The 26,112-nt window shown below is 48.2% G+C and overlaps 1 protein-coding gene across 1 annotated transcript in view; it reads right to left on the bottom strand.

The window, feature by feature from the left end:
• The window catches only part of ND-39 (NADH:ubiquinone oxidoreductase subunit 39), a 79,406-nt gene that overhangs the window by 12,424 nt on the left and 40,870 nt on the right, over positions 1 to 26,112 (bottom strand). The window contains exon 7 of the mRNA XM_050182747.3: positions 17,162 to 17,306. Within this exon, the coding sequence (XP_050038704.1) occupies positions 17,162 to 17,306 (145 nt within the window). The remainder of the gene's footprint in view (positions 1 to 17,161; positions 17,307 to 26,112) is intronic.

The following is a 26,112-nucleotide window of genomic DNA, read 5'->3' as shown; positions in this document are numbered from 1 at the left end:
TTTCTTTACTTCTTCCGGCGTTACTTCTGGGATATCGAATTCCTCTAGATTATTCTCTCTTCCATTATCATCGTGGGTGCCACTCGTACTGTATAAATCTCTATAGAACTCCTCAGCCACTTGAGCTATCTCATCCATATTAGTAATGATATTGCCGGCTTTGTCTCTTAGCGCATACATCTGATTCTTGCCAATTCCTAGTTTCTTCTTCACTGCTTTTAGGCTTCCTCCGTTCCTGAGAGCTTGTTCAATTCTATCCATGTTATACTTCCTTATGTAAGCTGTCTTACGCTTGTTGATTAACTTCGAAAGTTCTGCCATTTCTATTCTAGCTGTAGGGTTAGAGGCTTTCATACATTGGCGTTTCTTGATCAGATCTTTCGTCTCCTGCGATAGCTTACTGGTATCCTGTCTAACGGAGTTACCACCGACTTCTATTGCACACTCCTTAATGATGCCCACAAGATTGTCGTTCATTGCTTCAACACTAAGATCCTCTTCGTGACTTAAAGCCGAATACCTGTTCTGTAGCTTGATCTGGAATTCCTCTATTTTCCCTCTTAGCGCTAACTCATTGATCGGCTTCTTATGTACCAGTTTCCTCCGTTCCCTCCTCAGGTCTAGGCTAATTCGAGTTCTTACCATCCTGTGGTCACTGCAGCGCACCTTACCGAGCACGTGGGCAGATTGGTGGGCAGATTGTTCTAGAAAAACTGGCCAGCCTCTATACGCAATGCCTCAAGACCTCGAGCGTACCGGAATCTTGGAAGAACGCTAACATAATCCTAATCCATAAGAAAGGCGACGCCAAAGACTTGAAAAATTATAGACCGATCAGCTTACTGTCCGTTGCCTACAAAGTATTTACTAAGGTAATTGCAAATAGAATCCGCAACACCTTAGACTTCCGTCAACCAAAGGACCAGGCAGGATTCCGTAAAGGCTACTCAACAATAGATCATATTCACACTATGAATCAGGTGATAGAGAAATGTGCGGAATATAACCAACCATTATATATAGCTTTCATTGATTACGAGAAAGCGTTTGATTCAGTCGAAACCTCAGCAGTCATGGAGGCATTGCGGAATCAGGGTGTAGACGAGCCGTATGTAAAAATACTGAAAGATATCTATAGCGGCTCCACAGCCACTGTACTCCTCCATAAAGAAAGCAACAAAATCCCAATAAAGAAAGGCGTCAGGCAGGGAGATACGATCTCTCCAATGCTATTCACAGCGTGTTTACAGGAGGTATTCAGAGACCTTGATTGGGAAGAATTGGGGATAAGAGTAAATGGAGAATACCTTAGTAACTTGCGCTTCGCTGATGATATTGCCTTGCTTAGTAACTCAGGGGACCAACTGCAATGCATGCTCACTGATCTGGAGAGGCAGAGCAGAAGGGTGGGACTAAAAATGAATCTGCAGAAAAGTAAAGTAATGTTTAACAGTCTCGGAAGGGAACAGCAGTTTACGATAGGTAGCGAGGCACTGGAAGTGGTAAGAGAATACATCTACTTAGGACAGGTAGTGACTGCTGATCCAGATCATGAGAGTGAAATAATCAGAAGAATAAGAATGGGCTGGGGTGCGTTTGGCAGGCATTCGCAGATCATGAACAGCAGGTTGCCATTATCCCTCAAGAGAAAAGTGTATAACAGCTGTGTCTTACCAGTGCTCACGTACGGGGCAGAAACCTGGAGGCTTACGAAAAGGGTTCTACTTAAATTGAGGACGACGCAGCGAGCTATGGAAAGAAAAATGATAGGTGTAACGTTAAGGGATAAGAAAAGAGCAGATTGGGTGAGGGAACAAACGCGCGTTAATGACATCTTAGTTGAAATCAAGAAAAAGAAATGGGCATGGGCAGGACATGTAATGAGGAGGGAAGATAACCGATGGTCATTAAGGGTTACGGACTGGATTCCGAGGGAAGGGAAGCGTAGCAGGGGGCGACAGAAAGTTAGGTGGGCAGATGAGATTAGGAAGTTCGGAGGGTCAACATGGCCACAATTAGTACATGACCGGGGTAGTTGGAGAAGTATGGGAGAGGCCTTTGCCCTGCAGTGGGCGTAATCAGGCTGATGATGATGATGATGATGACCCCAGACTCCCATATCTTATTGAAAAATTTAAGAAGTGCCTGTACCGATGCTTGAGATAGGTGTGCCAGAACTGTGTAGCGGACAAGGTCAAGACCTGTTGCCATTTTTTTACCGGCAGAAATAACTCTGTTCAATTCCTGTATTGTGAGAGGATTATTATACAGTTCATTTGAAGCACCGGTTGTGCGCAGTCTCTGTTTCTCTGCCAACTCTTTCTATGTTAAGAATGTATATTTGAGTAGTTTGCTGAGCTTGAGATGGTGTAAAAGCTTTTGCCTAATAAGTTGGCCTGTTCTTGTAGTGTCGTTTATGTGCCTGGACATGTAAGTGGTGGTATTGTGTATGATGAGTACTCTCCTTTAAATTTCCTCACCTGGTTCCACATTCGTTTTGATGTGACCATAATATTAACTGAATATTTGTATTTTTGCCATGATGATTTCTCTGCCTGTCTTCAAACAAATCATGCTTTGGCTTTGGCCTGTCTGAAGTGTAAAAGGTTGCTATAGGTGGGGTATCTCAGTAGGATTTCCCAGGCCGTATTTTGTTCTTTTTTAGCTTCAGTACACTCGTTTCTCGTTTGTCCACCAGGGTGTGAGGGTACCGGGGCGACGCCAGGTGGCGTAGAGTCACAGGCACGAAACGATAGGCAACTGTGTACAGTAGCAGGCATGGGTCAGCAGGCAATGGTGTGTGGCGGGCAGCCAGAACATGGAAGGCGTGTGTGCATGGTCGGCATTCGGGAAGCACGCGACAACAAACTGAAAGAATGAAGAAATTGGTGGAGCAAGCTGCGTGCGGTGCAGCGGGATGGAATGCAGACTGCGTGTGTGTGCGTGCACCAAGGATTTCCCGAAGTAAAGAACATACTTGACAAGGGATTTAGATTTTTGCTCACAATACCGGAGGACTGGAGTATAGCCTTTTTTTCCGCCCAGATTATGACCTCAGTGAATTTTTGTTATTATTTTGTGAATGCTTAGTTCTGGCAAAAAGACAACTTCCAATTTCGTGTTCTTCATAAAAACTGGCCAGTCAGCGAGCTGTGATTTCCACCGGCCTGGCCTAGTGCCTAAGGTTGGTGGTCATGATAAGAGTTTGATGACTGCGGGTAAGTTGTCACTACCATATGACGTCCCGAGGGCTTCCCATTTAAAATCATTAGAAAGAGATGGTGAGCAAAAAGCTTAATCTAAACAACTAAAAATGCTGGAAGTCGGTGAAAAGTACGTCGGTGTACCTGACTTTAGAAGGCAGATATCATTGGACAGAATAATATCTTCAATGAGCTGCCCTCTTTGGTCAGTTTTGACACTGCCCCAGAGAGTACATTGAGCATTAAAATCTCCTACTAAAAAAAATGGCTCTGGGAATAGATCTGTTAAATATTCTAAGTGTTTAGTAGTAAAATGGGTATGGGATGGAATATACAGTGAACAAATGGTGATGGTTTTGTGAGACAGAATGCTGACGGCTACGGCCTCGAAAGATGTATTCAATTGGACATTTCAGGTAGGAGTGCTTCCCTGCACGACTGTAGCGACTTTTTCTGACAAGCGGCTGGAATATTTGCAGTCCCGTCAGACATGTTAATAGTTTTTATCGCAAAGAAATTCACGACACGAGAGAAGGCACCATAGACACAGCGCTACTAACTACTCAGTTGTTAGTAGTGCGGTGTCCTGTGTGCCTTCTCTCGTGTCTTGTGTTTATTTGCGCTAAAAACTATTAACATGCACAACCAACTAGCCCACCAGTCTGTTATGTTGCCCTTTGGAAAATGGTGAAACCTTTGAGAATTAGACTATTTTTTGGATGGAGATTCATTTCTTAAAGCCACACCAACTGGTGAAAAGATGTTGATGTCTGATGTCAGCTATATTGTGTACGAGACCTCTACAATACCAGGGTACAATGAAAGTCAGGGTTATAAAATGAAAAATGCACTGACATGTGTGAACTTAAAAATTAAAGATGACATGCATTAGGGAACAATACTTGTTTGATGGATGGTAACCATTCAGGTTACCTGCCACTTTTTCACCGCAGTTACAAGGAACTTGTCCTTCTTAGAGCACTCAAAAGAACGCCATTCCTTTTGTGTCGATGACGCCACGGTTTTGGAGTCGACCTATGCCTTCAATGAGGCGCTGGATGATCGAGAGCCAGGCGCCGGGACACTCGTCTTGGGCCTTGGCGTTCAGTTTAGTCTTGAGACCTGTGGAACAGCTGTCTGCAGGGCCATCTTGGATGATGGTGGAGCAATACTGGCTGCTACCACCAAGGGGGTGGATGGAGGTGCTACGGGACCACTGACTGTGACCCCTGTAGACTCCTGAGACCCGATGTGGTTTCTCCCCCGGCCACACCACATTGGCATAGCTTATTTGAGGTTAGAGTGAAAGCCTCTTCCTCGCTTCAAAAAATGAAATCTTCTATTTTACTGTGCCACTGCGTAACAGAATCCGACGGCTCGGACACAGAAACGTCACGGGCTTAAAATAAGAGTGGGAAATATGGCTAATCACACTAAGAAATCACAACGAATACAAAATTCAGAACAATTAGAGATATGGCAATGGAACTTCCTTCTCCAGGAAAGCGGTAGTGTTCCACCAGTTTATCAAGAACTTCGGAATCGCTCCTGACGTGATATGTCTGTAGGAGGTCAGGGCCAAGCCGGCCAAACTGCACGGATACTACACTCTGAGCGATCCTCAAAATTCGAAAGTCGCCACGCTGGTGAGCAAGTCGATAAACGCTCAATTATTAACACTTCCGCAAACTGAGGGAGAGACTAATTCCATAGTTACCAGTGTGATGCCAAAGAAACGAAGTAAGGCACACATACTAATCACAAATCTGTACAGTCCTCCCAAAAGTAAAGGGGATAACCTACCCCACATTCTCTCAGCAACAAAAGATTTAGCAGGCACCAGTGATAAGGCGGTGATAGTGGGTGACTTTAATGCACCCCACATACTATGGGATACGCGAAAACGTTGCCCAAAGGGTTCCTACTCGAGCGCACCGCAACGGCCTTGGGCTTATGGGCAATCAATCAGATCGGCAAACCGATGCGCACGGGTAACAGCATCAGCAGAGACACGGCGCCTGACCGTGCCTTTACAATTAACATCAGAGACGCACAATGGGTTTCCTTTGATGAAAACCTGGGAAGCGATCACAACATAATCCGAGTAGTGCTCTCCATGCCCAACATACGGAGAACAATAGGAATGACTAAATTAACTGACTGGCCTTGTTATAGAGAACTCCAGAGAGAGCTGGAGGAGTCGGATACAGCCCCAACCAACATGCGAGAATGGACTGAATTCCTTGAACGAGCACACGGAGACACCACTAAAGCCACTGAACGTACAGCGGAGGTGCCGGTGATAGACTCTCACCTGGTCAGCCTATGGGAAGAGAGGCGGAAACTGGCCAAGAGGTGGAAAAGACAACGTCTAAACAAACACCTGAGACAATGCATCGCTCTCTTGGCAGAGCAAGCCCAAGGCCACGCCAACGAGCTCGCTAAAAATGAGTGGGCAACATTCTGTGGAACCTTATCAGGAACTCTGGGAACGACCAGTACATGGCGAATACTATGAAGCATGCTAGACCCGATGAGCACGCGTACTGAGAATAACAAGAAGCTCCAAATTATAGCAGACAACTTCGAGGGTACAGACCAAGATCTAGTCCATGCTCTTCAGAAGAAGTACACAGGACCCTCACCTGTCACGGGATCGTCGTACGCAAGGAGACAATACGCGGGGGAGGCGAACCCTAAATTAGACGAAGAAATAACGTACGCGGAAGTGTATGAGGCGGCACAATCCGCAGTTAAAAACTCGGCATCGGGCCCAGACTCAATCACAAATGCAATGATTCGAAACATGGATTTGGTTGCCCTAGCGAAAATAACAAAGATATTCAATAGCGAATGCTGGGCCAAGGGAGACTTGCCCCAAGTGTGGAAATTGGCTAAAATAATCATGATCCCCAAACCAAAAAAGAATCGATTGTGAAGAAGAAGACGCGCCTCGCGGCACAGACACATCGCCAACGCGCGGCTCGGCTCCGCTCGCGCTGTTGATTACTGTCGCCTTTTTTGGACAGTGCTTCGGGCTGTCTCGCCGTTCCCGGTCGCTGCGCTTTTGCCTTAGGAGCCGCCAATAAACCTCTTCTCAATTGGTGGAGGTGCTGGGACTCAAACCCCATCGCTTGTAACCCTGGAGCTGCGATCAAGAACGCTATCGCCCGCCATGACCGACAGCTCATCCCAAACGGCGCCGACGCCACAGTCCGTCACTTGCACCGGCGTTGCACGACAACGCGACCCCAAGATCTTCAGCGGTGCAGACGACGAAGACGTAGAAGACTGGTTGGCGTCATATGAACGGGTGAGCGCGCACAACAAGTGGGATGATCCAGCGAAGTTAACCCACGTCATCTTTTATCTGGCTGGTGTTGCCAAACTCTGGTTTCACAACCACGAAAGTGACTTACCCACATGGTCAATCTTCAAGACAACCTTTACAGAAGTGTTCGGCCGACCCGCTGTTCGCAAACTGCGCGCGGAACAACGCTTGCGTGCCCGAGCACAGCAGACGGCAGAAACATTCATGAGCTACACTGAAGACGTCGTGGACCTGTGTAAACGAGTCAACGCGGCAATGCCCGAAGCTGAGCAAATTCACCATATACTGAAGGGCATCGATGACGGCGCTTTCCAGATGCTTCTAGCCAGGAATCCGCGCACTGTGTCCGAAGTCGTCATCCTATGCCAAAGTTATGATGAGTTACGGAAGCAACGCGCTTCGACTCGGCGTGCTCTGGGCAGCGACGACTTGGTGGCAAGCCTTGACAGCATGTACGACCCATGCTCATTACTTCAACGGGTCAAGGACTTCGTGCGTGAGGAAGTTGCCCGCCAACTTTCTTTAGTCCCCTTCACTCAGGAGCCCACCTCTCGTCTTCCAAACACGCTCCGCACTCTCATCTCCGAAGAGGTCGCTCAAGTTGTCCCTTCCGCACACCATCAGCCGCCTGCAGCCACGAATCTTAACTCTGCTCTGGCAGTGCAGCCTGTCGCGACTCCTCCCACCTATGCGCAGCCAGTCCTGCCTGTGGCTGCGCCTCTTACGTACGCGCAGGCAGTACGCAGGCCTCCGCCTGCGTCTTTCGCGACCCATTCCCAACCGGTGCCACCGGAAGCCAATGCTGCATCTTGGACCGCACCGAGAGCTAATCCTTGGAGGACGCCTGATAATCGTCCCATCTGCTATTCTTGCTGCACTCCTGGACACGTCGCCCGATATTGCCGACGTCGGCCTCAAGCGTTCGGCGACGCCTCTTGGCCCTTCCAGTACGGCAGCCAGCCCTTTCGCCAATACGCCACTCCTTCCCACCAACCGTATGCTCGTGCTGACCTTCCAGAATTTCCTTCGCGTCGCTCGCCATCCCCTCGCCGACACTCGCTCTCCCCAATGCGTCGGCGACCCGCACCACCTGACCAGGAAAACTGAACGTCGCAGTTCACGAGGCAAGAACTGCGCCCCATTCGAACTGTCTAAGTCCTCGCGCCTGTCCTGCTAACGTGGTCGAAATTAGTGTAGAAGGTGTTCCTGCATTCGCTCTTGTGGATACCGGCGCAGCCGTTTCTGTGATAGCCGCCAAACTGTGCCGTTCGCTGCGCAAGGTGACCACGCCGCTTTCTGGACTGTCGCTTCGTACGGCAAGCGCTCAGCACGTCACTCCGCACGCAGCCTGTACTGTACGTGTGCTTATTCACGGCATTGTTTACATAGTCGAGTGCATTGTTCTTCCCACCTGCTCGCATGACGTCATCCTCGGATGGGACTTCTTATCCCGTCATAAAGCCGTGATCGACTGCGCACGCGCCGAAGTTGAATTTTCCCCTTGTGACGCACCCTTCCACGAAGATTGTGACCGCCCTTCTAAACTTACCGTGCGCGAGGACACAGATATTCCACCTGGCTCCTTCGCTCTCGTACCCGTCTCTTGCGATGCCATCACTGATGCAACGGTCCTCTTCACACCTTCCGACGTCTTCATGAGCCGTAAATCTCTCCGACTACCCTTCGCAACACTTGACATGGCTGGCGGCTGTAGCAATATATACTTCTGCAATCCCCTCTGTGCACCTATTACATTGCTCGTTGGTGAATGCCTTGGCATCGTGGAACTCCTCGACTCTTCGTCTTTGGTTGACGTCCCCGGAGACTCTTTTGATGTCGACTCCGGCCAGTCGTCTTCGATTCCGCGCTTGAAGAGACGTCCAAGGATGCATTCTCGAGTGCCATCGCCGATACCCTCACACCTGCCGAACGCGCCGACCTTCTTGATCTCCTGCATCACTTTAGAAGTTCATTCGACGTTTCACAACCTCACTTGGGCCGCACGTCGGAAGTGCAGCACTACATTGACACCGGTTCACATCAGCCGTTACGTCAACGACCCTACCGCGTCTCGGCCGAAGAGCGTCGTGTCATTACCACCAAGTCGAAGATATGCTGCGCCGTGACGTTATTCAACCTTCGCACAGTCCCTGGGCATCACCTGTCGTTCTCGTTCGCAAGAAGGACGGGTCTATTCGCTTTTGCGTCGACTACCGTCGGCTAAATAAGGTAACGTGCAAAGACGTCTATCCTTTGCCGCGCATCGACGACGCCCTCGACAGTCTTCAGGGAGCAGAATTCTTCTCGTCCCTTGACTTGCGTTCGGGGTACTGGCAGGTACCGATGGCTGCAGCCGATCGCCAGAAAACCGCATTCATTACACCTGACGGCTTATATGAATTTAACGTAATGCCGTTCGGGCTTTGTAACGCCCCTGCCACCTTTGAACGACTCATGAACAACACGCTGCGTGGCCTCAAGTGGTCCATATGTCTGTGTTACCTCGACGATGTCGTGGTTTTCTCGCCTGATTTTCCGACTCACCTTCTCCGCCTCAGACTTGTTTTGACCTGTCTAACGAACGCTGGCCTCCAACTCAACCTCAAGAAGTGCCGCTTTGCCGCGCGAGAGCTCACCATTTTAGGCCACGTTGTGTCCAAGCACGGCATTCTACCCGATCCTGCAAAACTTCGAGCAGTCGCTGAGTTTCCGAAGCCTCAGACCATCAAAGAACTTCGAAGCTTTGTGGGCCTATGCTCATATTTCCGGCGCTTTGTTCGGAATTTCGCATCGATCATGGAGCCATTGACTCAGCTTCTGCGCGGTGACACCACCCTCTCCTCCTGGTCCCCTGCATGTGACTCTGCCTTCGCTACGCTGCGTCGTCTTCTCACCTCCCCACCTATTCTTCGCCATTTCGACCCGTCGGCTGCAACTGAGGTACACACAGATGCCAGCGGGGTCGGTCTCGGCGCCGTCCTCGCCCAACGAAAGCCAGGCTACCCCAAATACGTAGTCGCCTATGCGAGTCGCACGCTGACGAAGCCTGAGGCTAATTACAGCGTGACCGAAAAAGAGTGCTTGGCCTTAGTATGGGCACTTGGCAAGTTCCGACCATACCTGTACGGGCGCCCATTCGACTTGGTCACAGATCACCACACGCTTTGTTGGCTTGCCAACTTGAAAGATCCCACTGGCCGCCTAGCCCGTTGGGCATTACGCATCCAGGAGTATGATATTCGCGTCGTATACCGCAGTGGGCGAACACACTCCGACGCCGACGCCCTGTCTCGTTCACCTTTACCTCCAGACTCGGCCTGCGGAACAACTTCCGCACACTCCATCTCATCTCTCGACATGGACTCCTTTGCCACCGCACAACGTCGTGACCCCTGGATCGCTTCTCTTTTCGACTATCTTTCTGGATCATCGACCATCCCTGTATCCCGAACCCTCCGACGCCAAGCAGTTCATTTTGCCATTCGTGACCAGCTGCTCCACCGACGCAATTACTCTCCTGAAGGCCGTCGGTGGCTTCTGGTGATTCCCCGCAGCTTAAGGTCACAAATATGTGCCGCTTTCCACAACGATCCACAGTGTGGCCACGCCGGAGTCTTCAAGACGTACGAACGAATTCGCCACCGCTACTACTGGCGCGGCATGTACAATTTTGTACAAAAGTTTGTTCGGTGCTGTCTTGACTGTCAACGCCGCAAATCGCCGCCTTTACGCCCGTCTGGTGCCTTGCAGCCGCTCCCGTGCCCTGCCACACCCTTCGATCGCGTCGGCATCGACCTATACGGCCCGCTTCCTATGACGCCAGACGGCAAGCGGTGGATCGTAGTTGCTGTTGACCACTTGACACGCTACGCCGAAACTGCTGCTTTACCAAGTGCTACGGCACGGGATGTAGCCTTTTTCGTTCTACATCGCTTCGTGCTTCGACACGGCGCACCTCGAGAACTCCTCAGCGATCGAGGTCGCGCCTTCCTCTCTGAAGTCGTCAAAAGTTTGCTCTCGGAATGCCGTATTATTCATCGGACAAGCACGGCATACCATCCCCAGACTAACGGACTCACAGAGCGATTTAACCGCACACTTGGTGACATGCTGTCGATGTACGTGGCACCTGATCATGGTAACTGGGACCGCATCCTTCCATTCATCACGTTCGCGTACAACACCGCGATCCAGGCCACTACGGAATTTTCACCTTTCTTCCTCCTGTATGGCCGCCAGCCTACGCATACCATCGACACGCTCCTTCCATACCGTTCTGACGCCTCCGAGTGTCTACCTGTGTCCGACGTCGCCCGACAGGCCGAAGAATGCCGCCAGCTAGCGCGCTCCTTTACGGCCGAGCAACAGCAGCGCCAGAAAGAAAACCGCACCGACACGCTTCCGAACACCACCTACGCTCCAGGCGTTCTTGTGTGGTTGTCTGTGCCTTTCCAGACTCCGGGGCTTTCCTCGAAACTCGTCCCAAAATTCGAAGGGCCTTACCGAGTCTTGGAGCAAACATCTCCGTTGAATTTTCTAATTGAGCCACTGTCACCACCTGAAGACTTGCGCCGGCGTGGACGTGACATTGTCCACGTCTCGCGTCTCAAGCCCTAGCACGACCCTCTGCCTCCTGATTCTTAAGGCGCCAGGATGGCTCTTTTTGTCTGGGGGGAGATTGTGAAGAAGAAGACGCGCCTCGCGGCACAGACACATCGCCAACGCGCGGCTCGGCTCCGCTCGCGCTGTTGATTACTGTCGCCTTTTTTGGACAGTGCTTCGGGCTGTCTCGCCGTTTCCGGTCGCTGGGCTTTTGCCTTAGGAGCCGCCAATAAACCTCTTCTCACCCTCGATTGATACACTACGGCCGGTGTCGCTCACGTCCTGCCTGGGTAAGCTCAATGAAAGGGTTATCCATAGCAGATTACAGCGATACCTGGAAGAGCGGAGCTGGTTCTCGGACTCCATAATAGGATTTCGCACGCCAGGACGCGTTCCTCCTACTTAGAGACGAAATTCTAACTAATATACCATACGGCGACGAGAGACTAGTCCTAGCACTAGACCTCAAAGGAGCCTTCGACAATGTCTCTCACAACGCAATGTTGGAGTAACTCGAACTCGCAGGTTGTGGTGAGTGCACATACAATTACTTAAGAGCGTTTCTTTCCAACCGCGAGGTGAGCATCATCTTTTGCTGCACAAATTACATGTTGTGAAAGTAAAAGAAACAGGGTGCCTACCAAGTTGACATCTCAAAATTCCCTGAGTCTTCCAGGTTTTCCCTGGGTGCCGTTGCAATATTCCCCGAGGGACACAGAACCTTGTTTTATGTCAAGACGGGCTGACACCATGTCGCCCAATGCTTTCACTCTCTAGTAAGCACGTTAAAAAATAAAAAAAATGACTTAGTCCAGTTCGAATAATAAGGAGTAGTGTTTATTTTATTCAAAAGGAAAACAGAAGGAAGGGGTTAGTAAAATGCACAGTGAATAAAATATCTGAGAAAAAAGTGGTAAAACCCATTGCAAACAAGTCTAACATTCTCAAATACGAATAAAATGGATAGGCACTCAGAAAGCAATATTTCTGAACATGAACTATTTCTAACTAATAGCAAGCTCACTGGCAGAAGGCCAAACTTTGCCACAAGTGAGATTCTCTCTCAACAGCTGGTACGTCAACCTCAACTGTCCTGACATATGCTGACGCAAGATAGCAAGGTGGGCGAGTTGGTTAGGATTCATCATACTCTTCGTAACAGCGCAAAGGGGACACAGAGAAAAAAAAGAAACACAACAACACGGGCGCCCGTGTTGTCGTGTTTCTTCCTCCCCGTGTTGTCGTGTGCCCTGACATACAATGTGCCCTGACATACTCTCAGGCCGTGCACAATGCCTCAGTGTTGCGTTTCACTGCTTTAAATAGTTTATTTTAGATTGGATAGAGGGAAACCTGCATCTTCGCTTCAGCCAACACTGTTTTTTGAACTCAAGCTCCTTCAAAGATGCGGTGGCACGCTTCCTTTCCCATTCATTCCTCAATGTGTCCTTCCTTCCTGTCCATCCTGTTGCGGTTGGTCGCGGTTGCGCTCATAATTAAAACGGCGACCTGCTACTGTGCCTCCGGCTTTACAACCCCTGTTTTGACGTTGCAACAATATGTTTCCTCATTTGCTTTATTCACAAAATATAACGGGCCAAAGTGGCCCATATTGAGCGTGCTGGTTTTAGTGCCACAATGACTCGTTCCGGTTTGTTAATATTTACTCTCTTTTAAAAAAAGAAAATGCAAAAGTCAGCTATGGTTCGTTGGACCATCGCTGGCATATGTTATGTGACAGTAGATGGGTGCTTTTTCATCTAACATGCTGTGCACTCTGCCTAGGGCACAGCAGGCGTGCACTGCATTGTGATGCATGTCGTCGCTTATGACAGCAAAGCTGTGTGTTGGTTTTCTTGTTGTGGCGACACAGGTGAAAACGGAGATTTGTTTCTTGTGCCAATGGTATGATTGTATTTCATTTGAGAGAAGGACAGTCCGGTTTTCCACAAAATCAAAATGCAGTACATTGTTTCCGTGCTGCCTGCACTTCATTCCCTCATGAATAGCCGCAGCTTGAGTGAGGCATATGTACTCGTGAGGAATTCATTTTGTCATCCATTTGCGAAGCTCTTTCACAAAAAGAGTTCGAGATATCTTCTTAATCAAGTCGCCGCTTTCCCAAACAGCAAATATGACCTTGTCCTCGGCGACCATTCCCACACTGGCCAGAGTGAGGCCTTCACTCCATGGGCAGTGCTCGCATTCACCTAACATACAATCTGTGGTTGGGGAACCGCAAAGACACAATGCTTTCATGCCTTCTAATGAGATTTCCATGCCAGTTAAGTTCTCAAATGCGGAGACACAATGACTGGCATTAGCGCAATAAACACAAACCTCTTGTGGTGCGAGCAGCATCCATTTTGGACGCAGGCTGTAAAACTTGTGGGGGTTCTCACCCATGCTCTTGGGACAAAGGAATGACAACACAGTAGGGCAAACAATCGCAAGGGCATTTATTGCACCTTTCATAGATCAATGCCTGCTAGCCGAGTTGCTATTCACAAAACATGCCGATGGGCGCGCGACAAATCACGAAAGTCTGACTCACCGCGACCGGATAATGAGTGAATATGTTCGCCCAATGCTGGACACCAACGCCTGGTCGTTCGTGCGTACAGTCACGCGAATGGTGGTGCATTCGAACGAGGCCTCATGAGACGGTCTTGCAGAAGCATGGATCGGCACAGGCGCGGAACGTCCGCGCCACTTGCCGACTCCGAGCCAAAGAGGAAGAGCCTTCTCCTTTCCGCGCCCAAGTAACCCCGCTGTAAGGTGGTGTTAGCAGAGCCACACTCGTGCCACCTCTCGCGATGCGCTTCAACCACACCGACTGCCGCAGGCACCAAGGCACGTGGCGAAGCCGGATTACAAGAGACGGAAGCTATGCGGGAAAACAACATGTCAGGGGACACGTGAGAGTCCCGCATCCCCACAAACTTTGACAGGGCGATGGTACTTTCGGGGTGAGCTGCTTTGAACATCTGGAACGTCTCGCGGATAGAACATGTCACAAAATCGCTTTGAGACGTACTCTCTCTGGCCGTTCGTGATGACTGACACAATGTCCTTCTTGTTCGGGCTCTGCCGAGAGCACCTAAGTTCGTCCTTGGGGAAGCAGTCGAGCGCAGCATGTACATCCGATGGGCTTAAACTTGACCTTGTGTACGAATCCAAATCAAGGACATTCCATGCTTCTCGTGCCAATTTCAGGCCATTCTGAGCATGTACGTTGTGACAGCTGGGATTGCCTCTTGAACGCGTTTGTTTTCAACTTCTGGTGGCACGATGGTTGAGAGACAGAGGTGCTCTTGATAGGACTTTGAAGCCTTGTACGTTTGCTTCAAAGCTATTTAACCACTAAGTGCACGCACAAAATTCTGTCACAGACAGTTCAGGTGTACCAATGCTTCCGTATGCAGCGCTTAAAGTTGAACCTAGCTTCGTCTCCATAACGCTTTGAATCTCGGCCTGTTTTCTCTTTCCGTAAGACCATCTGCTACATTTGTAAACAGAAGATGGTGGCTACAATGGTGAAACAAAGGTGGATGTGCCTGTTTAAGTCATCGATCACTTCTTCTTACTGAAAGACTGCCTCATGTGCTTCATCGTGGGTGTCACTAGATGAAGACAGGATTTCCTTGAGGAGCGTAAAGCAGTGCTGGTAGACCTCGTCGGTGTCATGAATATCCTGAGCCTCTGGCAGTAGCTTGCACAGGGAGGCAACATCCAAAACGTTTATGCAACAAAAATTATTTTTTCTTAGCCATCGGCTTCTTGTGAATGCATAAATAATCGCTGCAAAATACTCGGACAGAGCTATGAGCCGCATATGCATGGCATGTGGTGATCAGCTACACCAAGTTGAAACATTTATGCTGAACAGCACAGCACTCTTTCTGTCGCTTTTCCAGTGGTGCTGTCATGTCTAAACCTCCAGAATGTCTCATGGTTTCATGTTCTATGAACAAGGCAGTCTAAAGCTTTTCACTGTGAAAATGTGTGGGCCACGTTTGTTATCAAAGGATAGTGTCCACCTGGCGCCACCACTGACCTCTACTGTTCTCGGCGTGGGAAAGCGTGTCAGCAAGGTGCTGACGAAACATCATAAATTGGGCAACTTTGGCAGCCTTTGGCTCAGTCATGCCGCACTGCACCTTTTTGGACAGCTGAAACGCAAAGGGGAAGGTCGAGGTAAGACGTTATCTGTGAGGGACGGGGAAAGCATGTGGTATTGGAAAACAAAGTAAATGGCCCGGGAAATGACTCAGATAAGTTTTTAGAAAGGCACAGTGTGAGTTGCACACGGTGGTACCGACAAAGGCTCCCGTATCCACTGCACGTGGGGGATGGAGAGCAGGCAGTGAAGTAGCACCTCCATAATGGTGCACCTGATGATTATGGAAGTGCTTCGTCGCTTCCGGATTAGCTTGCCTTGGTGTCGCTTACAAGTGATTTACTGTGCGCACCAGGCGGGTTTAAGCAAAGCCAGCCATAGCATGCACTCGCGGTGTCTTGCATGCTGTTGACAAGCGAATATTGGAGGTGTAAGTGCGATGCCCACAGAGGTTGTAGGCTGCAAACTCAGTATGTTTTAGCACTTTTCATACACGCTAGACACAAATAAAAACTGACAACACATTTTTGTTGAAAACAAACTGCCAGAGCGAAGTTTTGAAGCAGCAACGAAATTAGAACTAGACTTGTGTACAATGTAAACTGACAGACAACCAGCAAAAGTACTGAAGCCAGCACACTCAACATGGGCGACTTTGGCCCGTTATATTTTGTGAATAAAGCCAATGAGGAAACATACTACTATTGCACCAAATTTTTGCCCGACACAAGCGAACTCCCATCCAAAATTTTTTTTTTTGAAATGCAACCGGAGTTTTCTTATTTTATTTTTTCAAAGTGAGTTTTTTTAAATGTACTTGTTTATTTTACTATTTTTTTCTTCTCTCATGTTTCATGCGGGAAGATAATATTTTGCATAAATGTTGCAAAGAGAACATTTGACACATTTTTCAAATTTCTGTGTGAAATAGAAAACGCGCCAAGATGCCTCAAAGTTGCAAAATTTTTCTGATTTCGGCCAAGCTTGGAATTTTTTTACATTTTTTTAGTTTATGGACAGCATAAAAAATGCATCGAACTAATTTACTGTGAAGCATATTAAAATGAGCAGAAAAATTTGCCGTCACAATGTTTTTAGTTTGCATTGAATTTGGCTACATAGTTGTGAAATCTGAAAATATTGTGGTAAGCAATAGGTAGACGCGCGCGCCACCACCTTCAAATATTTTTTTGGCTTGTTGGGAACGCTTTTCAGGAATAAAATTTTCAGTTCCGTGCAGTTTGAACATTCCTACATGACATATAAAAAAGCAGACAAAACAAAAATGTCAAGCAGACATGCATGTTTGATCTCTTGTGGAATCATCCAGCTGTGCAATGAACCACCAAAAATAAAAACTTACAACAACCTTTAATATAGCTTTGTTTTATAGCAAGGCATACCTCCACCAGCAGAGCATGTTTCTGGCAAGCTAAATTTAAGTGCTGCCATCAGACTCAGTGTGTCGCCACTCTGGAGTTTGGCGTATCAACTCAGGCAGGCCGATCCTTATGCCAGTGCACAATATCACTCAAAATTTAATGCAGGGCCCTCATGATGATTCTCTTACATTACAGTCACTCAAATGTGGACCTATACTCGTGGACAATTTTCTGTGGCGCTGAAGAGAATGCTATGGAAGCAAAGTGTGCACAAGAGTGCTCCTGAAATACGTCCCACATTCTCATGAGCATTAGTTTAGGCTGGAGAAGAGCAAGTATTAACATCTTATTTACAAAATACACTGCCGAATGTGGAAGCTACGGTAATTCAGTATCTGTTCCAAGAAACCAAAAGCACTGTCATACACCACCAGAATACTTGTAACAGTAACACAATCGTGAACTTGACAGCCCCTGGGTGGACGCTAAAACACAAGCTGCTCGCTCTAGAAGGAGTGCTCACCCAACAGCCTGATAGGTCTCGCCTTCATTGCCGTCCTCAAAGATGGCATTGACAACACCTTCGGCTACATTCCCTGTGTAGACGGGCTGCTTGACGATCCCTTGGCCCCTCTTCCATACGGGCATGTATTTCCAGTTCCTGCGCACTGCATTGCAGGATTTTTATTATCCAAGTACATGTAATACATTGCATGTGACATACTACAAATACAGAAGGAGATGTCAAAGTCGCAAGACTGAGAGTGAGACGTCCTATAAAACCATACATCAGACAGCAACATTTCAGTGAACAGTGGTAAACACAGAAAACTGAGTTATAGAAAGCATTCCGCTAAGCCAGATATAATATATATATGTAAATGTAAGAGCACTTACTAAGAATATTAAGAAGTGTTTATGAGCTTAACAAGTATGAGCACAAAGCCTTTTTAAATATTACAAAGGATCCCTTCTTTCTACCTGCAGGAAAGGAATTCTAAAATGATACTGATGAGAAGTTTGCAGTAGACTGGGTTTAGGTAAAAGAAAGTTATTTAATTTTGCAAAGTGAATTGATGATACATGAAGAAACTGATTAGTGTGTAGTAAAGGAATCAGAAGCTTTCCATTCACATATTTCTGTATAAGAATGCCAAGAAAGTATCTGTTTAGTTTTTGAACTGACAAAATGCCAGGTGAGCAGAGTAAGGAGGATGCATTGGACATGAAGCAGCTGAAGGTTATTATTCTTATTGCTTGATTCTGGAGATGCTGAATGGTTGATAAATGGGTAATATAAGTGTTTCCCCTATGAGATGCAACAGACAATACTGCTATGTGAAGCACAGTATGGAAACTATTTACAAAGTGTATGTACGAGGGGTAGCAAGCACTGGCCAACATGGAAGCCAGCCAACATCCAGCAAGGCATGTCGTCGTCCTTAGATCAGTCAGTGGCCGCTTGTAGGCACGTCCTACCAAATCCAAAGCTTGACATCACATTATTTGAGTAGCAGGTCGCGTGACCCCTGGCAGCAGAAGCGCCGGCCTGGCGCCACTAGGGACCCACAGCAAAAGACAGGTGGCAATGCTTAAGTCTCAAAACGTGGACGATGTCGCTGGAGAATGGAACAAAAGATGTAGTGGGACTGGTGGACACAACCTCATACGTGATGTCAGTCACTTGTTGAAGGACACGGTGTGGGCCTGTGTAGTGAGGAAGGAGCTCTTCAGAAAGGCCCACACATCAGGAGGGGGCCCAAGGAAGCACAAGGGCACCTGGGGAAAAATGTTTGCTGCAGTGTCACTGGTTGTAAACGCGCTTCTGATTGTCTTGGGAAGCAGTAAGTCTACTACGGGCTACCTGCCGTGCATAATCAGCTCGTGCAATGGCATCACTTGCATATTCACTAGTCTAAGTTGCAGGGGAAGGAGGAAATGTGCCCAACGTTAAAATTGGTTCCAGTCCGAACAAAGGTACAAGGGAGAGTATCCCGCAGTGTTGTGGCGGGAGGAATTATAAGTCAAAGTCACGTATTGCAGTGCAAGGTCCCAATCACGGCAGTCAGCTGACGTGTACTTCGAAAGCACGTCTGTTAAGGCCTAATTCAAGCACTCGGTGAGCCCATTCGTCTGGGGATAGTATGACATGGTTATTTTGTGCTGCGGGGAGCAGCAGCGCAGGATATCGTGGATGACTTTAGACAGGAATGTATGGCCTCAGTCAGTCAGCAATTGACATGGGGCACCATGTACTAATATTATGTCACGGAGGAGAAAGTCCACCATGTCTGTAGCACAGCTGGTCGCCAGCGCTCGTGTCATTGTGTAGCGCGTCGTGTAATCGGTAGCAATGGCAACCCATTTGTTTCCCAAAGCAGACGTAGGAAAGGGTCTGAGAAGGTCCAAACCGACACAGTAGATGGGCTCAAGTGGAACATCAATAGGCTGAAGATACCCAGCAGGAAGTGAACACGGTTTCTTACGGCATTGAGAGAGCTCGCAGGCACTAACATAATGCTTCACTGAGCAGGCTAAGCCAGGCCAACAGAAGCGACACCGCACACGGAGACGTGTGTGAGTGAAACCAAGGTGGCCAGCGGATTGGGCATCGCGAAGCTCATGAACTGCAGTGCGCAGGTGTGATGGTATAACTAGGAGAAGATCAGGATCGTCAGGGTACACATTACGTCAATATAAGGTACCATGCTTCAGGGTGAACATGCCCATGGAGACATTGCTGGGAGAAGATTACAGGCACTCGATTATCTCTCTCTTTTTTAGAACAACATAAAGCTGAGCTAGTTGGTAAGGATTCATTATGCAAAAAAGAGGTGAGGCATGCAGACAGGACACAAGAGTAGAGAAGTGGACAACACGAACGCCGTGTTGTCCACTTCTCTACACGGCATTCGTGTTGTCCACTTCTCTACTCTTGTGTCCTGTCCGCACGCCTCACCTCTTTTTTGCATAATGTATCTCTCTTTGGAGGCTCTCTGACGCTGTTCGTTGGCGATGTTAAGGAACTGGGTCACAGAAAAGACACAATCAACGGATTCAGTGCGCAAAGAGTCACAGAAAGCAACAGGGTAGCGAGACAAACAATCCGCACCGTTATATAGGCTCATTGTCTTGTATACGACCGTGTAGGTGTGCTCTGGCAGGCACAGTGCCCATTGTGTGAGTCTGCCTGTAGGATCTTTCAAAGAGGCCGGCCAGCAAAGGGCACGGTGGTTGGAAACTACTGTGAATGGTCGGCCAAATAAATGAGGGTGAAATTTTGCAACTGCCCACACAAGAGTGAGGCACTCAGGTTCTGTAATTGAGTAATTTTGCACCGATGCGGACAGCAGCCTGCTGGCATAAGTTATGATGCAGTTCGCTCCTCGTTGACGTTGGGCCAAGACGGCACCTACTCCGTAACCACTCGCGTCAGTGCGGACTTCAGTTTGGGCTGATGGGTCAGAGTGGGCCAAACAGGGAGGCGCTGTGAGGAGTGTGGACTTGGAGAAAGCTGTGGCTTGTGTAGTACGTCTAGTAAAAGGGCCGTCTTGTTTAAGAAGATCTGTGAGCGGTTTTGCAATCACTGTAAGATTCTGCGCAAACCGGCGAAAGTAGGAGCAGAGCCCCACAAAGCTGCAAACATCTTTGGCAGACTTGGGCACATGGAAGCCTTTCACAGCTCGAATTTTCTCTGGTTCAGGCTATACGCTGGCAGCATCCACAATATGGCCAAGGATCGTAATGCGGCGACAGCCAAAACGGCACTTGAATGAATTCAACTGTAGTCTGGCACGGTGGAACACGTCAAGAAGTGCTGAGAGGCATTCAAGGTGTGTATTAAACATTACATTGTCTAAATAACACAAGTATGTATACCACTTCAACCCATGAAGCAGAGAGTCTATCATTCGCTAGAATGTAGCTGGGGAATTACATGGACTTAAAGGCATGACCTTGAACTGGTAAAGCCTATCAGGAGTTACAAAAGCAGTTTTCTCTCAGTCCATTGGGCCCACAGCAATCTGACAGTATCCAGATTGAAGGTCAATAGAAGGGAAGTAAGCAGCACCACACAGACAACCGAGGGCATCATCAATTTGCAGTAATGGGCAAGTGCCTTTCTTCGTGGTTGTTGAGGTGGCGATAGTCCACATAGAAGTGCCATGATTCATCCTTCTTTTTAACTAAAACAACAGGGGAAGCCCAGGAACTGGATGATGGCTCAATAATGTCCTTCACAAGCATCTTCTTAACTTCCTGCTGGATGATGCATACACTCGACAGGGGCATCGGTGAACAGGGCTCGCATCGCCTGTGTGAATGCGATGCGTGATAAAGGACGCCTGGCCCAAAGGCTGATTACTGAAAACAAACATACCTCAGTATGATTTAGGAATACATCTAAGGGCAAAGTATGCACAGGTTATTGGCGATCATGCTACGAATTTCGTGGCTGCCACAAGTTGTCGGCGTCGGAGTGCCCTTATGAAGACATGCAGCATCCAACGCAAAAGCTTCTAGCTGAAAGTCTTGCAGGGGGCAGAGGTGAGCTACTGAAAGCCCCTGTGGAAGTACCTGCTTGATGAAGCCAAAATTCACAAGTGGAAGGCAAATTCTGTAAACCATAATGCTCAGGAGTGTATAGGGTGCAGCGATACCATGAGTGAGCAGGACGTTGGTAAGAGGCGTCACATAGTAGTCACTATCTAGAACAGCTGGAGAACGTGACACTTCGACCTACGTCACGGTTTTAGATGGTAGGCGAACAAAGTCGCTGCAATGTAAGTGAGACGGAGGAGGTCGGTCACTGGTTCACAGAGGTGAGGCAGTTCAAGGCGGAGGACACTGGTGGAGCAATCAATTAGAGTGGAATTGGCAGAAAGACAATAAAGTCCAAGGATGAGGTTGTGAGGGCACTGTGCAAGGACCATAAAAATAACAACCATCTGGTGACCACCAATGGTAACCCGAGCTCTGTAGACCTCAACAACGGCGACCACCGCAACGTCAGCGACACATACGACTCTGGTCGTGGGAGGTGTAAGGATCTTTTCCATACGACGACGAAAACTGGCACTCATGACAGAGACGTTGGCCCCAGTATCAGCCAAAGCTTTGACAGGTATGCCATCAACGTGCATTTCAAGAGTGTTCCAATGGGCACATAAGGGCAACAGAGGATTTTGGGTCAAGGTCGGCAATGCAGCTTTACCTTCAGAAGCTCCGCAGTCTAGTTTCCCGGTGAAGAGTGATGGCTAAAGGACAGAGGAGAGCGGCGGCGAGTCGGTGAACGAGATGGACGAGGATGCGGCGGAGACAGCTGGGTGTAGCAGGTACAGTGCTCACGGATTGAAATAGGACACGGAGCATTTAGTACAACCCTACATATGTGCAAAGTACGCGAGAGCACAATGTCATGTCGCTAGGAATTTGGTCACCAAAGGTGACGAGGGCTCCGATGTAAGTGTACGCGCCAGATATACGTCGATGTGACACGAACTGCAGCCGGTTGAAGCGAAAGTATGCGCATTACTTAGCCCTAAATTGACGCGTTTCATTCCGTGAGCACTGTACCTTCCTCAGCGACACTGGGTGCAGAAGATTAGGTGCAGGGTGGTAGCAGCTTGCAGTACGGAAGGGACCAGATTAAGTGGGAAATAGTCTAAAGGACTACGAGGGCCACTGGCTGCAGCAATAATGAGCAATGTGTCCAGCTTGGTTGTAGTGGAAACAGATAGGCTTATCATCGGCTGTTCTTCATTCTGACGTGTTAATGGATCAAAGTGCGTATGGTCTGCGACAAGGCCAGTCCGCTGAGACTAGGGTGGTGTCAGGAGTTTTCATGGCGCAGACAGTAGGGAAGATGCCAAGGTTCGCAAATTCCTGATGAACAATGGCCTGGATAAATGAAACAGCCAGCGTCGAGGTCTCAGGTACTGTGGGTTTATAAGAAGCTCGGTATGCGGCCTCAAGTTCTCGGCGGACAATGTGCATCGTGAAGTCTGATGTGGATGCTTGAGAAGGAGGATGACGTTGCCGCGGTATTCAGTAGACGCTCAGACAGCGGCGAGATGCACCGGCATATCGCTTGCTCTAGACGATGGCACTTTTTGATCATGCTGTCAACAGTGGTCACACTGGTCAAGACGAGCAGATTGAGCGCGTTGTCAGCAATACCTTTCAAAATGGGGGGAGTCAGCCTCGGACATCTTCTGGTCAGCTTGTAGACACAAGGCCAGCACATCCTGTATGTACGACAAGTAAGGCTCAGTTGAGGTCCGGGTGTGCACCACCAGTTGTTTCTTGGCAGCAAACTGTCTACCACAAACGGGTAGCTGAAAACGTCACGGAGCTGCTGCTTGAACATGTCCCAGCTATTGAGACCATCCTCATGGGTCCGAAACTAGACGTGAGGGATTCCTCTGAGGTAAAATATGACATTGGCCAGTATTATAGTTCGATCCCAGCCATTCTGCTTTCTGACATGCTCGTGCATGCTGAGCCACTCATTCAAATCAATGCTGTTTGCCTCGAAAAAGGGCCAAGGATCACGGGGCTATGAGATGGCGATAAACAGGGTAGTGGTCGCAGGCATAGCTGGTAGCAACGTGTCATCACCTGACAGCATGGCGATAGATTCGAGGTGGCATCCACAGCGAAGCTCTGTCGTCAGAATAAATACCCAGCACCTCCACCAAATAATGTGGAAGCAAAGTAGGGAAACTACAAGGTGATATACAAGCACTGGCCAACATGGAAGCCAGCCAACATCCAGCAAGGCCTGTCGCCGTCCTCAGATTAGCCAGTGGCTGCTTATGGGTACATCCCACTAAATCCAAAGGTCAACATCATCTTCAAGTAGCATGTAGCAATATTGCTGTGAAAGAAAGCGTAATAAAGCGACAACAATATTACAAAAAAAAGAAAGGACAAACTTTTATTAATATTCTAATGGCATATGCTGCTTTTTGCATAAGCAGTTAGACATGCGAGTTAAACTTTAAATGTTCATCCACTTTGTGTGAAATTAGGTGCCATATTCACCGCCACAGCTAGCCTCCCTGTTCCTTTTGTGCCGTGCTTGCTTTTTGCATTCTTTAAAGATGTCAATGATGATGACAATGATGAATTTGGTGCTTTGTGGTGCAAGGGCCAAGTATGACCAAAGAGTGTTAATGAGTTGGCAATGAAGCAATGAATTACATATAGTAGATGTGATGTGGCTGTAAAGGGGCCTAAAAACAGTCGTAGTAAAGTCAGTAAAATGTATATGAATAAAATAATGGCAACGACTAATGAGGTGTACTAGGAACATGAAAATACATTACAAAGGGAGGATATAATATTGGACTAAAATGTGCCAGTGATAAACGCTTAGAAGTACTGAATGCCAGGCATGTTGGTATTCCATGCTCAAGAAAGAATGTCAGGAATACACAGGGATGAGAAATGAAAACATGAACAAGCGCTCGTTCGTGTTTTTCTTTTTCGTCCCTGTGTGTTCGTGCCATTCTTTCTTAAGAATAAAGGTTTGCAAGAAGTTTGCAACTTTCCAAGAAGCACCACTGCCCTTCAACGAAAGCATCTGGAGACAAATGCTATGCAAAACGATAACATAGTAGCAGCACCCGCTGTTAAGAGGATGTGCTGTGAATTTGTGGGGTGGTAAAATGTAAGACAACATGATTTAAGATGCCTAAAGGTGCTTTGGTGTAAAAAAAAATGGTCCTGAACCAAGAAACATTGAAGAGACGCGGCTCCGTTGCTAGGTGACACTTATCTGGGCAGAGCATGCACTCGCAAATCCTGATGCATTGTCGCCTCCACGATACAAAAAAATGAAAATGAAATGTCCCCTTCCGAGTTTTTCTCCTCCGGGGCTGTCTCAGGTTTTCCAATCCCATAAGCTGCAGCCTCCGCTTTCTGCGCCTTGTCTTATGCTAGCCCACTCTTCCAAACGCCGTGAAGGAAACACGGAAATCTTAAGAATCCCCAAATTGCATAACATTAATTCGTAATACTCAGGTGTTGTTAGGATGACATGGAAACTGAATAACAATCATTATACTGAAAAGTTTGGTATTCTGAAGTTCAACTGAAACATTTTTACATTGAAACTTATTAACCCTTTCGCTGTCACGGACGTACCGGTACGTCATCGCGCTTCCCCCCCACGGTGTCACTGACGTACCGGTACGTTCTCTATCGTGCGTTCAAAATTTCGCGCCTGAGCGCAAAGCAGGCGCTCCTGGATTGGCCACGCCATCTGTTGACTCTTTCTACAAGTTCGTATATTCGCCCCGACCTGTGTTAGTCCATGTAGTGAAGAGTACGGTGCGACTGCCACTCCCCACTTTCTCTTTGCTGAGGGGCGCGGTGGCTCCGCGTTCGCTGGATCATGCGTCGCGCGCGTGTGGTTATGGGATCAAGGGTTGTTCTGTAATCTCCGTTGGTTTGAAGGTTTTTATTTTTCTTCTGTTGGTGTGCCTGCTACGGCGCGTCAAGTTCAGGCGCACGTGCCGTTGCCTCTCCAAAAAGGGTGACTCGATTGCTGCTTTCGCTCTCTCGCCGCACCCTCGCTTCCGGCTTGCAGCAGTAAACGTAAAGCCCTTCGAACTTTGTTTAGCCTTTTTCCATCTCCCTCTGTCTTCTTGATCACGCAACGTCACATTTCTCTCCGTTGCGCGGGCGACTGAAAGCGCATCCTCCCTGCGCGCGGTTACTTTCGGATGGCTCGGCGCGCGGGACCTTCGTCTGCTCATAGGAGCGGTGGCTGAATTCCGATTCAGAATACGAGCCGAGCTCGGATTCGGACTCGGACAAAGTCGCATGAGAGGAAGAGGGTTCCGCATCGTCAGATTCGGATGTTGAACGGATTTTATAGTCAGGCTGATTATGATGATGATGTTTACTAACAACAGCTGCAGAACACTGAAATTTGCATATTGCATTGACTATGTTATTTGTATACCAATCATAATCAAAAATAAATTGCTATGTTCATTCCCTGTTATGCTCGTTCCCTGAAACCAAGCCGACACTGGGGGTGCGTCACGGCCAGAAACGTCCGACAGCGAAAGGGTTAAGCAGCCAGCAGGAGATTTCTGAAAAGTTTCAGAATGCCGCCGCTCGCCGCAGGAACAGCCACTTAAGAGCTGTGTTCTAAAATGTAGGCTTATCTATAGCCGCCTGCTTGCTCAGCACTTAGCCGTAGTGGCACATGTTACATATGCTTTCCTTTGTGGACAGGAGCATTGACGCAGGCTAGCTATTACACATCGAAGTCTAAACAGCACGAAGGACAGGACAAGTAAGAACACAAATGGTGAAGTGCTGACCTTTGTGGGGATGGAAGTGCGCCCGAGCGTCTTGGTGCAGGTATTTATCTGTTCTGTCGTCCCTACGCCTATTCCTTTTCACTCACGACGGTTGTCCTGGGTGGCATTTGCCAAGGGCAATGGATTGTGCACT

This window comes from Dermacentor andersoni, chromosome 4 (assembly GCF_023375885.2).
Source record: "Dermacentor andersoni chromosome 4, qqDerAnde1_hic_scaffold, whole genome shotgun sequence".
NCBI classification, from domain to species: domain Eukaryota; kingdom Metazoa; phylum Arthropoda; class Arachnida; order Ixodida; family Ixodidae; genus Dermacentor; species Dermacentor andersoni.
This window is presented reverse-complemented; position numbering and strand designations above follow the sequence as displayed.